This window comes from Ochlerotatus camptorhynchus, unplaced genomic scaffold, assembly GCF_037179485.1.
Source record: "Ochlerotatus camptorhynchus isolate MF236.1 unplaced genomic scaffold, CSIRO-AGI_Acam_v1.1 ptg000070l, whole genome shotgun sequence".
Lineage (NCBI taxonomy): Eukaryota > Metazoa > Arthropoda > Insecta > Diptera > Culicidae > Ochlerotatus > Ochlerotatus camptorhynchus.
In genome coordinates, this window is record NW_027040560.1 from 2,207,116 (window position 1) to 2,222,072 (window position 14,957).

The 14,957-nt window shown below is 42.5% G+C and overlaps 3 protein-coding genes and 1 long non-coding RNA gene across 4 annotated transcripts; 1 reads left to right on the forward strand and 3 right to left on the reverse strand.

The window, feature by feature from the left end:
- Positions 1-618: 618 nt before the first annotated feature.
- Positions 619-3,976, reverse strand: Wdr37 (WD repeat domain 37). Its single transcript, XM_065216886.1, has 3 exons — positions 3,362-3,976; positions 2,439-3,300; positions 619-2,378 (listed from the first exon to the last, which is right to left on the reverse strand). Exons 1-3 carry the CDS (start codon positions 3,660-3,662, stop codon positions 2,000-2,002), a joined length of 1,542 nt encoding a protein of 513 aa, XP_065072958.1. The 5' UTR covers positions 3,663-3,976; the 3' UTR covers positions 619-1,999.
- A 2,317-nt stretch (positions 3,977-6,293) lies between these two features.
- Positions 6,294-6,789, reverse strand: LOC135697263 (uncharacterized). The gene is made up of 3 exons (XR_010517418.1): positions 6,689-6,789; positions 6,454-6,624; positions 6,294-6,384 (listed from the first exon to the last, which is right to left on the reverse strand). It is a non-coding gene; the product is annotated as an uncharacterized LOC135697263 (long non-coding RNA).
- Positions 6,790-9,595: 2,806 nt separating this feature from the next.
- Nct (Nicastrin) lies at positions 9,596-12,251 on the forward strand. Its single transcript, XM_065216995.1, has 3 exons — positions 9,596-9,811; positions 9,880-11,911; positions 11,972-12,251. Exons 1-3 carry the CDS (start codon positions 9,748-9,750, stop codon positions 11,994-11,996), a joined length of 2,121 nt encoding a protein of 706 aa, XP_065073067.1. The 5' UTR covers positions 9,596-9,747; the 3' UTR covers positions 11,997-12,251.
- Positions 12,252-12,297: 46 nt separating this feature from the next.
- Positions 12,298-13,606, reverse strand: LOC135697382 (RIB43A-like with coiled-coils protein 2). The gene is made up of 2 exons (XM_065216996.1): positions 13,376-13,606; positions 12,298-13,320 (listed from the first exon to the last, which is right to left on the reverse strand). The coding sequence occupies exons 1-2, from the start codon at positions 13,496-13,498 to the stop codon at positions 12,298-12,300; spliced, it is 1,146 nt and encodes a 381-aa protein (XP_065073068.1). The 5' UTR covers positions 13,499-13,606.
- Positions 13,607-14,957: the final 1,351 nt, after the last annotated feature.

Sequence of the window (14,957 nt, forward strand, 5' to 3'; positions counted from 1 at the left end):
TATCCTGTTTTAAAAATATGCCGAAATCGTCTCTCCGAAAAAAAATCACAGCAAAGAAAATGCACGTCAAACTTGTTCAAAGGCAGAGCCTACTCCGAACAAGAACCTTGAAAGTACATCGATAGAAACCTTATTATACTTATTTCGATGCTTTTGATATCCTTATAGTGGTTCTCAGAATGTCGGAAAAATTGGTAGTTTTGTCCCTTATCGCAAAATACTAGACCCATTTATTTTTGAAATTTGTCACTAGGGTGACCATTTCCATGTTAGGGTGTATATCGTTTTGTTATGGAATGGCTGTATAGTTAATTTTACGAACTTCCAAAATAGGGAGTAAACATACAGTATCACAGTAAGAACTTTTATTATTGTGAACGAATTTATCATTGCAATTCAAGCTTCAATAGTTGTCGAAAAAAGTGACCACCTACAAACAAGTGACTCAGTCAGTAAAAAATGATCCGCTATCAGCCCTGCAACTTGTTAACTATGAATCTAATTTGGTACAGTTACAATTTTGGATGAGATGCTTTCTAACTGCGAGTGTAATGACAACCTAAGGACTTTCTGTACTTATTTCCTGAAATAAAAAAAACACACATTAGGATGTTGTCCTTTTTGTTTTCAGGTGTGATTTCCAATTGCCTTTGAAGTTTTATTAATTTGTATGTGTTTATATTTGGTATGATGAAAAATCGATTACATATGCACGTTTTCAAAGGTTTTCAAGTCACCCTCGCTTTGACTATTTGTAATAATTGATTTTTTGATTTTTTTTTTTTGTAGAACAAACATTTCCCCAAACATTTCCGGATCACGATAGTAGCAACTAAAACCGATAGAGTGTAAAACAGCACCTTCTAGGAGGTTGAGAAACAGAAAAATAAACAGTAAACCTAAATGTTGTCTTTGAAAACAAACAGCCTATTCTATCGTTGTACGTACATAGATTAAAATATATTCTGCGTCAAATCTGCTCGGCAAATCTGCTGGACAATTTTTGCTGTCGATAAAACCGGCCTTCCACGTATACGAAGATATGCAAATTAGTACATTCCGATGATGTGCCCTATAGCGTGTGGCAAATGACTATCCATATAGGTCATAATTGCGTGAGTCGATAGTAGCTATTGTCATCTTTTTCTAAAAATTCCATTCTATATGGCAACCAAGTTCCTTGAGATTAGCTCCACACAGATCCGTACGATCTCGTTCGGTTAAAAACATTGATTATAGTTTGGAAATATCTACTCTCACAGCATATTATATGATTGCTTCACTACTGATGTGTCTCAAAGGTTGTGCTACATCAACCCCGAACGCCATTACACAGAATCGCAGTTCGGGGAAGTGACATTCGGGGTAATGCAGCACAATTGTCTCAAAATGGTTGTTTTTCGGTGAAGGGTGTAAAATTCTACTTGCTGCTTCAAATGTGTCGTGAAGGCATTTTAAGAGTCCTGATTGTTGTACAGCTGTCGCAACGTACTTCAGATTGCTGTGAGTTGTAATAGTGTGTGTGTGTGTGTGCCATTGATAACAATGAGTCGTTCGAAACATATTGAGATTCCGTTTGTTTTCCTAGCTTGTTCACTCGTGTATTAGTCTGAACCCCTCAACTAAAATAATGCTCTAAAACAAACCCCTTTTATAGAGAAGAGAAGAAAAATAACAGTCAAAATCCTAAACCTCTTCCATTTCCGATGAAGATAAACAAGTGCTGGATCTTCCTTACCCACTACGACTTAAAGATATTATGTTTTAATAATACATATCGACAAGAACAAACAACCGAGCAAATAATATTAATCAATCAAGAGCTCTACATACCTATTTGGACAACGAAATAACAACGATTCACAATCTGAACGTCTATACACATATATAATATATATCTGCTGATATCTTGTGAGTTAGTTTGTGTACAATATGCCGGAATCAAACAGCCACACTAAATCTTACGAGTTAATCTTGAGAATACACCATACACGATAGTTTAATTATCCTTGGGCGGCAAGCAGACGGCCCAGCCCAGGACCCGACGGTCGAATCCCGACGAAAACAGATTACAAACCGTTGAACTGATATCTTCGGTCCAGGCCACCGACGAGACCATCCGCCGGTGACCCTGGCGGCTGGTACGGGGCAAACGTGCGATCCGTTGCCCATTCAAATCGAACAACCTTATGTGGCGATTATCATGCGGTATGGCAATGACTCCCCCTGCCGATACGGCCAATCGATTCACCGCCGAGTCCGTACGGATCGTAGTCAGTGCCGAGCGCATGTTCCGCAGTTCCCATACCTTGACCGAGCGATCATCCGAACCGGAAACCACCTTGTCATCCCGGGTGAATACAGTGGATGTAACACTCCTAAAAACGAAAACAATCCTAAATTAGAACACCAAACCGAACGATTTGCAGCTCCCTTACTCTGTATGGCCTTGAAACACCGAGACTGCCGGTATCGGATCTCGAAAATCCCACAATCGGAAGGTCGAATCCCGCGAGGCCGTGACCACCAACCGTTGACTTTGATGGGCCGACGCATGTGTCAGCTCATGATCATGTCCACATAGGGGCTGCAGTGGTTCCCTAGTTTCCACATCCCACAGAATAGCCGTGCGATCCCAACTTGCGGTGATGACCTGATCTCCTCCGGGAAGCCAATCAGCCGCAACAACCACAGAAGTATGCCCTCCGGGACCGGAAAACTCGCAAATCGGAGTCCTTAGGACATCGATTCGCTCCTTCTCCTCGTACGGTTCATCCTCATCGTCCAGTTCTTCTTCGGAGGAGTGTCCCTTTCTCGCTGGAATCTCCCAATTCACAGCTGCTTGCCAGATATGTGCCGTTGCATCCCCACTACCCGTAAGTACCAAATCTCGACTATGATGAAACTTGATCGAATTGACTGAGCCGCTGTGGCCCGTATATTGCAGCAGGCATCGACCAGTGTCAATTCCCCAGATACATGCACTATGATCTGCCGAAGCTGTACCAATGATCGGTTGACCCGTTTTAGTACTGACCTGCCAAACGCCATCCTTGTGACCACAAAACTCCCGCACCAACGAACTCACCACAGATTGAGCCTTGAAGCTGGAAACAATCCTGCTTGTTTGCGCCCGGATTTTGTGACTAGCTTTGACCTTACTTCCAGCGCTACCCAATTTGGACTTGAAGCTTTTGTTCACTGTTCCATCCACTTCGTACGAATCCTGCAATGGCAACAAGCGCTCGCCAACCATCGGATCCCGGGGCGTTCCAGCAACGGCCTCCAACTTCTCTTGCACTACAAAACAAAACAAAACTTTCATCATTCAAACCCTCTATTTCAGGTCTCAAAACCTTACAGCTCAAATTTTCCGCATGTAGCAGCTCAAATTCCCTCTCGATCTGCGCAAACAGATGATGCAGCCGCGCTCGGAACGGTTCTTCGTGGTGACTTCCAGTCGCCGAAGGCGGCCCAATCATATCGTCCGCCAAGCTGGACAGTTTCAGGGATTTCTTCGCCGACAACTGCTTACCTCCCGGGCCACCCACACCCACACCGGTTGCACCGCCAACCGAACCCACCCCGCAAACACAGCCCGTGGCGGAAATTTGCTTCCCTCTGTCGGGTCCACCCCCTGCCACACTACCATCCAGCGGCATCGTCCTTGATTAATCCACTCTTATAAGTATGTTGACACACTCGGTTATGCAAGCCACCTAATGTTGTTCGGCAGCTTCTGAAGCTAAAAATCCCTTCCACCACACCACAGAACCCAGAGGAGTGAAACAAAAAAATCACTCAATACAACCAGCAAGCATTTCCGGACATCCACAGACGGACACTAATTCGAACACCCAGCAGCACGAAACCGACTCTTGAATGAGCTCAACAAATTCTGCTGACCCAGGGATCTACAAAACGAAAATAAAAACTCTGTTTTGGAATGTCGACACTCTTGCAGATTGCAAAGATCACTTTTTTCGTTCTCCTCCCCGATACGTTGTTGTTTTTGCTGTTGCTTTTTCCGTCTTTGTTTTGCCTGCCTGGCCTGACGTTTATGCAACAATGGGAAAATAACAAATTTTGTGCTTGCATTGTGTACAGGGAGCTGAATGTTTTAGCAGTGCTGCGTGCCCAATTATAGTCACTATTTTAATCTATAGTCTGGCGGATATAATTTCGATCTATCAAAAAGTGGAATCAATTCAGTTTATTGTAGACCAACAATTGATAAGGTACACTGAACGAAGTATTCCGATTATTATCAATAGAAAAATCAGATGCATACGCTAAGATTCAATTTTAATAAGTTCTATATGAATCTTATAATCACTATATGATGCTCTAATAGAGATAATGTGATACCCCATAAGAACTATATGAGTTGCCATTAAATTTCATATGATTTACAGCTATCATGAAGGATGTGCAAAATCAGATAGAATGTACGTGATTTTCTAATGTGAAAAAACATAGTGTTTTCAAGATGGCGGCTAGCAAGCAAACTTTATTCGCTGATCTCGGATATCCTGACGATTTACTGCAGTTATTTAATCGCAGGTGTATTTTCTAATTTATTGGCGGGTAATTTTACATTTGTTATATTTCTAGAATATGGAATTACTCTGTTTGTATTGGTATCGTGTTCGTTTGAGGGTTTCAAAAACAGATTGAAATCAACGTCAGTCCAGTGGAAATTTTAGAGATGAACTAGCCTAAGGCTAAAAATCTCTTAAATAAAGAATTTAAAAAAAAAAAGTCCAGTGGAAATACGAAGTTTTCTTCGACGCTATTTAACCATGGCGGAAACGCAATGTAAGTTTTTTAATATATTTGTATTTAAATACATATTTTAACATAATTTAATAATTTAGAGATTGTTTGTGGTAAGAGCATTTCAGACAAAACCAGAGCCACTTGAGTCAACAGAGCTAGAAGAAAGACAATCGGCTCACATCGTAGACACTTCTGAGGAACACGACGATCATCCAAGTACGCCAGCTATTGATAATTCAGGTCGAAGAGTGAAAGAAGAATTATGTGAGGCTCCGGATTTCACATCATGCATTGGCTAATCTCAGCACCAGCAACTGTACAGACAACTGTATCAGAAGTAAATAGTTCAATAGATGAATCGGAACATCAATCTGTAGAAGCAAGCCCCGCATTTTCGCCAAAAGTCTTACAGTCGTTGTTGGAAGCAACAGAGGAAGGAAAAAAATCATTGAGAAGTCGCTTCTACTTTCGTACACACAAAGAAAAATCGTTGCTAAAATAAAAAAAAACCATTGGTAGAATTAAAAGTTTGCGTTGGTTCTTTTTGGTAGAAAGCGTTTTGCTTTCAAAATAAAAGTCAGCCAACTGCAGAGCTAAGATCGAAGCACAGAACTTGTTGAAATCCTTAGGGATAGCACTATCCGGTGATTCATTTGAAGAGTGCATATACATACGAAATCCTAAAAACAAGTGCGATGATCAAACCGGAAATTTTGAATTCGTTCCAGTCTCGATGGAGTTAAACGAAGATCCCGTTGATGAAGGTGGATTATATGATTGTGAAGATTTGTTCTCAGACACAGGGCTACGATTACAAGTCAAAACCGCTTCTGGATTCTGTCAACGGAATACTTTTAAAATCCGCAATAAAAATGGTAATGTCGTACACGTAAAAAAATCTACTTTTATATGGATGCTGCAATCTGAAGCTGAAAAAGTTTCACCGGATAGGTTACACAGATTTCATGATTCAACTACAAGTGAGTCCTTTCATCTAACGTTCAAAAACACAATCTTAAGTGAAATTACAATCGGCGAGTGGATTCTAATTGCAACTAGCAGTGGATTCCTGGTGTGCAAAGTTTATAATTTCACATATTTGAGTGGAAAAAGAACATCTTATTCACGAAACACTGCTCCCATTCATGTACCAGATGGTGTTGAAGCAAGAGGAATTGGCGTTAAAGGAACATTTTTTTAACTAATTCCTTTCGATGAAGACTACATTGTTGAATTATTGGAAGATAGTGATACTATCTGTATAGCCATCGAACATTACAAAACGCATCTTAAAAAACCTTCGCTAAATGCAGGTTTGATGCTGTTCGACGAGGAATCGGTAGAGTACATAAAATCATACTTAAACTAATCTGCTGTGAACTCTGTGATAAATAAAGAAAGAGAGAGGGAGGGAGAAAGAGAACAAAAAACCTATGTAGTTTCATTGTCTTGCTCAATTATTATTGATTTTTATATGGTGACATGGTGTAGCGAATGTTAGGGTAAAATAGGACAGCACCCCAGCGCAGAGACTCTCAAAGGCAGCCCCTAAGCAAAACGAATCTCTTATGGTATGTAGGGTTTCACGCGTCAAGCCGGATGAATCTGGGAAATGATAAAAGCAACATTGAAAAACTTTACGATCTCCCAACCAAGCCCAGCCCACGTACTTACATAATACCTGACGTTAATCCGCTGTATTCATTCAAAGCCCACTGCAGCAGGTGGGGCTTCACCGATTTCATTTTTATCTTTTTACCTCTATTCATATCCAATCATCCAGACAAGCGTCACACATCCACTAGATTGACACGGATTACAATGCTAGGATCCATCCAAATGCTCCTAAAAAATGGAAGGACATTGTTTTTATTGATCCATTTTCTTATCTCGTGAGTAGCTTTGTTACTTCGACACTTTTTTTGTCTTGCTGTCCTCTGCGTGTTCTTCTTTTCGCGAATTGTCTTTCCGTTCCAACGCAGCTTTTGTATTGTTGTTATTCAGCTATTTTGCAACGCCTGATGGTAAAGATGGATCAAATCACTAATCGTCTTTAGAACAACGACTATCCCCTTATAACAAGACTACTTGCGAGGCACCTCGAGAAAAAGCATTTTTCACGGAGATTAAAAAATGTTTCGTCCCAGTCTGACTGCTTTATCTGGCTCCATATATCCGGCCTGGCTAAAAAAAAATCTTCCGTCGTAGATGCACAGGTACTTGCCTAAACGAAAAGAGAAGTCGTGCCTTTAGTTGTCCAAATCCTCGGAATCCAGCCGGTTTCACCACTTTAAAAGCTGTATAACAATTATTGTTGCTTTTCCTGCCAAACAGCTGATGTTTTGCTCTCCGAAAACTGCTGAATTGGTCGACAAAAAAAAATCGAACAAATCTGACAGTTGAGTTTTTAGTGATGTGAACCGATATTATTCGATATCAAAGAGATGTCAACGTACATATAACAGATTTTATCGATATTATCGGATATTTCAGATTTCATTCAGTTCTTCTAATTGAAAGAGATAATTCTCAATAAAGTTTTAGGATGTGAATTCTATTTATTAAGGTTCAAATTTTAGATATCTTGAGATTATCTGGAAGAGTCGTTCCCCTCGGTTGACACTGGAAGTTCCGGAGGCAGCTTCTGCACGATTTCGTTTGAGATTTCCGTTGCTACCGGAGGAGGTTGCAGGGAGTTTCTAGTAAGTTTATGCGTGTTCACGGCAGAGAGAATACCATAGCATGATTTCGGTGGATATTTTGTATGTTACGGATGATTCGGGGAGATTCGACAGTGTTTTCAAATGTTCACGTCGGATAGAGTTCCGGGCGATTTCGATGGAGATTTTCGGTGCTGCCAACGGAGGTTCCAGTGGGTTTCATCAGAGTTTATTGCGTCCGATGCTCCCATCGGTTACAGGGAATTTCGACGGATTTTTTCCACATTCTCGGTCGAGGAGCTTCAGGAAAAAAAATGTCTCGAGTCAGGAGTGTGGATTTGAGCGAACCGATGTGAACAACAACATGTTTTGGTAGGAACTGTCACTTAAAGCATCACGCTACAAAAAATGCACAGAGAAAATACATTTAATTTTTTTGTTTCTGGTCAAAATGCATTTATTTATTTTTTGTTATAATCTGCCCCTAGAGAAAAAACTACCTCGATTTTAATAATTCAAAATATTTTCAGAATCAGGTGGTTTTTGCAAATTTAATCGTACTTATTTAAAATAGTTCCAGTGTACCAAAATGGATGAAATTTTGGGTTTGGGATCAATTTTTAATGCAGATTACGAATATGCATTTACCTCAATGCCCTTAAAGAACCCAACTGTTAAGGCATTTTTTTTTCTTTGTGTGCAGTTGATGTTCTACGGTTTTGTAGTCATTTATGAAAAATTAGCATTTCTATAAGCTTTCAAAAACATAAGTTTAAAAATCTTAAAAATGTTTTGTTATTGAAGTTTTTAACATTTTTGAAAAAAATAAAAAAAATAATGTTTTCGGATTGTATTTAGTTTTAAAAAGCCAATCCAGTTTCTTACAACTTTGTCTCGGGCATTATTTCGATTAGATGAGTCATTTTCTTTCTATGATTTATTGAAAATATCGAATACACCATTTTAAAAATTAGGTGCGAGTTAAAATTGCTGAATCCCGGCACAAACTTGGTTCATTGCCCCGTGAACAACTGTGAACAATAAGGTGATCCAATAGACGTTTCGCAGTGGAACCATAGAGGTAACTCTAAGACCACTGGGTCCCGAAGAAAATCATTATTATTTTTGGCTCACTCAGTACCAGAACAACGGTCCCAAGCAGTCCCAAGCTATTTCACTCACCCCTGCATGTTCTGCATGAATCCATACACCCCTGATGTTATCTGTCAAACTTTCATAGCGAATCAAAACAAACATAGTGTAGTAATAGAATTTCAACTAGAATAGGGTACGTTAATCGTTTGCTTGGGACCAATAGGCTACTAAAGTGGTGAGCCAATTTAAAATCGTTAGTTTCGTATTGATTGTTGGTGGAACTGACAGCTAGAAATCAAGAGTGTGTGACTTATCTGGTGTTAATGGTGCTGAATGTAAACATAAACAAAGCAGAAATTCATATTAGGATGAACTGTCAGTTCTACTGTGATCTGTCAAAAGTTCTTGTTAAACAAAAAAGTCAGCTGATCGCAACTGTCTCGTGGACAGCCTTATTGTTTGGAAGTTTCATGAAATTTGGAGAGGGAAAAATGGGAAAAATAACATCAATTCATCAGTTGGCGTGAACTGGGCCCGAGCAGGGGCCTCATTGCGGAAGACGAAACGAAGCATATTGTGCTTGTACGAAAAAGTATGTCATTTCGACTTGCAAAATGAGGCCCGCCTGATAACATTTTTATGATTATTTTGCTTAACGACGTGTGTCATCCAACTCATTTGTGGACCTTTACCTGACCTATAACGAATATACGTTGTATACGAGTACCCCGAATACAACGTATGACTCGTCTAATTTTGCATAGCATTTGCAATGTAAAATTAGACGAACTATACGTTGTATTCGGGGTACTCGTATACAACGTATATTCTTTATAAATCAGGTGACACAGTAGCATTTGGGTTAGATCGTTCGAGTATGATATTTTTAATTAGGGCCTGCTCTTTTGTTTATTAAATTATTGATTTTTGCTGTGCACTCTGATGATCCTGCAGTTAAAATAATTTTCCTACACCCTGTAGTGTACCCGCTGCTGACCACTGACCACTAATCTTTTTGACAGCTTTTCAAGACTAGTTCAATCTCGGTGTAAAAATGGAGACTTGGTGGTAAACAAGACGGATTTTTCCTAAATTTTTAGTAATTTTCTTAGCAAATCACGCTCTAAAGCGTGCCAAAACCGTAGGATTAAGGCTGTTCTAGCATATAGTTCAATTTTACAATCGTGTCTCCAGAGCGTGTGGGTTTGTGAGAATGAAATCGCTGGAAGCAATTCACAGTTTCCTTGTTTTGGTAGTGCTGTTAGGATTAGACAATGGTGAGTCACTTTCGCTTTAATATTCCTGCTGTGCCATTTGTGAATAATGCACCAATGCGTACTTCCAGCCCATTGCCAAAGAATTAAGGACAATATGTACACCCCGATCAGCGGGGCGCACTGCTTCCGGCGGTTAAACGGGACACACGTCACCGGTTGTAGCTCTAAGCTGGGCGGATCAGTGGGCGTATTGCACTTCATCCGATCGGAGGCGGATATCGATTTCGTGGTGCGACAGCATCCTGCCCCACCTTATGCACCGGTCATTACGCCGCATCTGTTCACGAGGGAAAATATTCTACGGCTACGAGACCAGGGTGGACGGCACGTGTCTGCATTGGTGCTGATAAACAATGCAACCGTGTTGCAACAGTTCAGTCAGGAGTCACGGTGCCCCAATCAGTTCAGTGGGCTAATCAGTGGTGAAGGGCAAGATACTTGCAGCACAGAACGCGAGGAAGGCACCTGGAATCCATGGGGAACGGGATTGCTGTTGGAAGACTTCCCATTTCCCATTTACTACGTGGCCGATCCGGATGAGATCGATAAGTTGTACGATTGCTTTGAGAAGTTCAACAACTACGATTTGGAGAATCAGCACAAGAGGAGTCTGTGCAGCATTGAGGTGAACGCTTTCATGTCTGCGGCAGTAGATACGAGGGTTTGCTTGTCTAGGTCGACACTTTTCAATTCGCTGACGCCGGTCAAGTTTTGTGATCCGCTGCAGGGCAAGAACGTATTTGCTACGCTGTTTCCCCGTGTTCTCGTCAAGCCCGAGGAGCGAAAAGTGGATCCAAGCGAGAGAATAATCCTGGTGTCAACCCGGATGGATACGACGACGATGTTCGATGGGATCGGTCTGGGGGCTATGGATTCCCTGTTGCCGTTTACAGTTCTGGTTTCCGTTGCACATTTCTTGGCAAAGGTCCTGCCGGAGAGAGTGAAATCCTCCGACCCCAATGTACTGTTCATGTTCTTCAATGGGGAATCGTACGATTACATCGGATCGCAACGATTCGTGTACGATTTACAGAAAGGAGCTTTCCCTACCAAGGGTAGCCTTACGAATCCTATATCGATGGAAAATATTGACCTGATGATCGATCTTGGCACGATGGATGACCTCAATAAGCTTCGGATCTATAACGCGTCCGATATATCAGCAGTGTCTGAAATAGCACAGATGATTAAACGAATCAATCTTTCATTCCGATTCAACATCCAAGCGGAAGGTCCTATTTTGACGAAAAACTTACCTCCGGTGTCATCGCACTCATTTCTGCGGGAGAATGCTTCATTCCCGTCGATAGTGCTCACATCGGCACCAGAAAATCGATTCTATCATTCAATCTACGATGATACGGAAAATCTCAAGTACATTTATGGCAATCATTCGAAGGAAAACGATTTCACCCAACTGGAAGATCTGTCCGAAGAAAATGTTCTATTTGGCCAGGACTCTATCCAGTTAAGGCTGCGAAATGTTTCTTCCCTTCTGGGAATGGTCATTTATGAGCTGATTACGGGTTCGCCGTACGCTCCTCGCTTCGGGACCAATAGCGTGCTGATTGATGAATTTCTGTACTGCTTCCTGCTGTCTGCCGATTGCCCATTGTTCCAAGCCGCCATTAAGCCCGACTTCCCAAAAGCATATCCCGTGCCTCCGGTACGCTACATCAGTGTTCACTCTACTCTCCCTTCTGAGGCATCCGGTTGGACCCATCGTCTGTTGGGCCTGCTGGTCGGCCAGAAAGTGGACAAGAACACCAAAGCCGAATGCCAGGCTCTGCACTTCCCATACAACTGGTATGCGGGCTATTCGGGCCTAGGAGAGTGCCGTTGGACTACACAGAATTTCACCCATGCCCTTTCGCCGGCATTCCTGGACGATGATTACGATTTCAAATCGCACCGTTACTCAACGTGGACGGAATCCACCTGGCGAGAGATGTCAGCCCGCATCTTCCTGCGACCCTCGGCATCGCACGAAACGCTAACCCTCTCCATTGGGTTCGTCGTAATGGTTATCTCGTTCGTACTGGTGTTTCTCATCAACAGTCGATCAGACGTTTTGTTCAACCAGAGTTCGTCGACCATACCGTAAGTACCGTAACTAATTTAACCGTATTACCTGTGTCCTCAATTTCTTACTGGTTCCAGAATAACGCCACCAACACAGTGCTAATTGCTATAAAGCAATAGTTTGCCGACTGATGTCTGAGATTGTCGCTTCATCAATTCCCCGTTCACTTTACCCACTCACCCCTTAAACCGTCCCATCATCTCAGGCCTACATTCTACATACTCATTCAAATTGGATATCTCACCCTGAAGCATTGCTTAACATTATACATTTTACTGCTTACTAATTTTTATTCCAAACATCAAATCATGGATAGTGTGTAAGATTTAAAAGTGAGAGATAAATTATTGACCAAATCACACTGCACACGTGCTCATTGTAGAATCGAAAAAAGAAAGCCCCTTTATCGGCTAGTAGTATTAAACTGCTCGAAGTATGCCATAGTTGGTCGATTCTGATAGACTTCTCGATCCAAAAAGGCCAGCTTGCGTTGCTGTTCGTCCGAAAGCTGCGAATTCTCCCGCCGGATCTGTTCAGCCAGCTTCTGGCGCCGTCGATTCAGTTCCCGATCCTTTAGTACAACCGTGTTGTCGAAATCATTTGCCAGTTGGTCCCATGCTTCCTTGTGGTTTTGCTCTGCCTGCCGACGACGTTCCAGCTCTTCCTTTTGCTGAAGCTGTCCGACTCTAATTTGCTCCAGTTCTTCCGGACCCATTCCCTTGTATGCGTATGGTATAATTCTGTTAGGGCCCAAGCTGCTCGCTGCAACCTCCGGATTTTCCGTGAGAATATCGCTTGTCAGGTGGTTGTAGATCTCAGCCAGATTGTCTTCTTCTTCCTCGCGTTTCTTCTGCTGCCGGTCGTATTCTTGCTGTTGCATGAGATGTCGATTGAACTGGTCGACATTCCCCTGGATCCTATGCCGTGTGGTGCGTTCCTCAGCAGCCAACTGGCGGACCCTCTGTTCTCGAGCCTCCAGTGTTTCCTCCAGAAATTTCTCCGCAGCCACGCGGTCCATCTCGGCCTGACGCTTGTCTCGGATCTGCTGCTCGAGCCAGGAACGTTGCTGCTGCATCTGGATTCTTTTACGATCCTTCTCCGTCAAATCTTCGCCATCGAACTTTTGTGCACCGGACACGGTCAAACGTGGATCATCGTCTCCAAGCCTCGCGGGAAGGGTCTTTTTCAGCCCATTTGGGTCGAACAAGTCAAAGTCCCGGGATTGCTCCGGCCGTTGGTGCAGCGATCGAAAGTGATTGACATCATTTTCCAGCTGGTGACGGAGCAGTTGCTGCTCTCGGTTCTTCTGCTGAACGAGCTGATTCTGGCGACGTTGCTCCTCTTCGAACTTTCGCTTGCGTTCAAGCTCCTCCTGTTCTATCTCGTGCTTTTCCTTCAACTGATGATCCAATGCTGCAGTGTCAATCTAGAAATGTCGGTACATTCATAGTCACATCGTGCTGGGGCGAATCGATACTCACCCCGATAACCCGACGGCGTGCGTTAAAAATTCGCTGCCTGCGGGATTCCTCGTACTGGCGTCGGCGTTCGATAGCGGCCGCCTCCTTCAAGTCCTGGTGTTTGATGTAAAGCGAATTTAACATTCTGTGACGTAGTGGTCCCCAGTGCCGCAGTGCAAAATCGTGTGGAAAAATCTTCAAACTATTCAACCACCAACCGTCCTGTCGTAATGACCGAAAATAACCCTACGCATAAACGACGCCACCTTGCCATGGCAACCAAATTTATGTACCCATCGGAGGTCGATCCACGTTGCTGGGTTTCATTCGCGGGAGGCTCGTTTCGCGCATGGCATTAAGTGCGCGGGAATAGCACGCGGTGCGATATTGCCCGTTTGAAAAATTCCATAAAGCAGGGTGCCCATCCACTGGGGGTTTAGAAAGAAAAATCCGCAGAATGGCAACTGAACATTTTAAAATTTCTGGTTTTTCCCCGATTTTCTTGTGGACAATAATTTTAAAAAAAAGTCCCGTTTTAATAAATATTCGAAAATTTGTTATAGGGGAAATGGATGTCATATCGGCCTACCTCACAAAAAGGGGGACAAATGTAATGTTGCCAACTACCGGGGAATTACTTCGTTGAGTGCCTGCTCTAAACTTTTTGAGATTATCGTTAAATATATTCTCTTTGAGGCTAGCAAGAACTACATATCCTGTTCTCAGCATGGATTCTTCCCGAAACGATCCGTCACTACAAATCACACACAGTTTACTTCACTCTGCATACGCTCGATGGACGCTGTTATAACCCGTTCACATTACAGCGTATATCACGTGATATACACTGTCTTGCAATGAGCACTTATACATCTAGTTTTCACTGGAAATCCTATGTATGAGTGCTCATTGCAAGACAGCCTATATTACGTGATATAGGTTGTAATGTGAACGGGGTATTACGCACGTAGATGCCGTGTACACACATTTCAAAGCTGCATTCGACCGAGTGAACTATGATATCCTACTTGGAAAACTTGAGAAACTTCGACTTTCCTCCGACCTAGTAAACTGGTTTAGATCGTACCTGATTGGAAGGTCTGTGAAAGTAAGGATCGGCTCTTCATATTCAGATGGCGTACCGCAAGGAAGTAATCTAGGCCCGCTTCTGTTCTCGTTATTCATAAATGATGTTTCATTTGTTCTGCCACGCGGACAGCAAATATTCTATGCAGATGACGTTAAGATATTTATGGTAATCACTTGTATTGAAGACAGCTTGGAGCTGCAACGGTTATTGGATTTGTTTGAGGACTGGAGCAAGCGTAATCATCTTGATTTGTGTATAGCCAAATGCAACACGATCTCATTTTGTAGAAAGCGTCAACCGTTATATTTCAACTACAAGCTATCTGAACACCGAACGCATTGATCAGGCGAGGGATCAGGTGAGGGAGCTTGGTGTGATATTGGACCGGGAACTCACTTTCCGACCGCATTGTGAAGATGTGTTAGCAAAAACCAATAAGCAGCTCGGGTTCATCTTTAAGCTTACTGATGGATTTCGCGATCCTCTGCCTGAAGTCCCTCTACTGTGCCCTAG

What these genes read in the sequence shown, in the direction of transcription:
- Nct (XM_065216995.1), top strand. Translation starts at nt 9,748, where the DNA reads ATGAAATCGCTGGAAGCAATTCACAGTTTCCTTGTTTTGGTAGTGCTG. An exon ending in GCTGTTAGGATTAGACAATG is followed by an intron (nt 9,812 to 9,879) that starts GTGAGTCACTTT and finishes GCGTACTTCCAG; the next exon opens with CCCATTGCCAAAGAATTAAG. An exon ending in CAGAGTTCGTCGACCATACC is followed by an intron (nt 11,912 to 11,971) that starts GTAAGTACCGTA and finishes TACTGGTTCCAG; the next exon opens with AATAACGCCACCAACACAGT.
- Wdr37 (XM_065216886.1), bottom strand. Translation starts at nt 3,662, where the DNA reads ATGCCGCTGGATGGTAGTGTGGCAGGGGGTGGACCCGACAGAGGGAAG. An exon ending in ACATGCGGAAAATTTGAGCT is followed by an intron (nt 3,301 to 3,361) that starts GTAAGGTTTTGA and finishes TTTGTTTTGTAG; the next exon opens with TGCAAGAGAAGTTGGAGGCC. An exon ending in GTGTTTCAAGGCCATACAGA is followed by an intron (nt 2,379 to 2,438) that starts GTAAGGGAGCTG and finishes TTTCGTTTTTAG; the next exon opens with GAGTGTTACATCCACTGTAT.
- LOC135697382 (XM_065216996.1), bottom strand. Translation starts at nt 13,498, where the DNA reads ATGTTAAATTCGCTTTACATCAAACACCAGGACTTGAAGGAGGCGGCC. An exon ending in CACGCCGTCGGGTTATCGGG is followed by an intron (nt 13,321 to 13,375) that starts GTGAGTATCGAT and finishes CGACATTTCTAG; the next exon opens with ATTGACACTGCAGCATTGGA.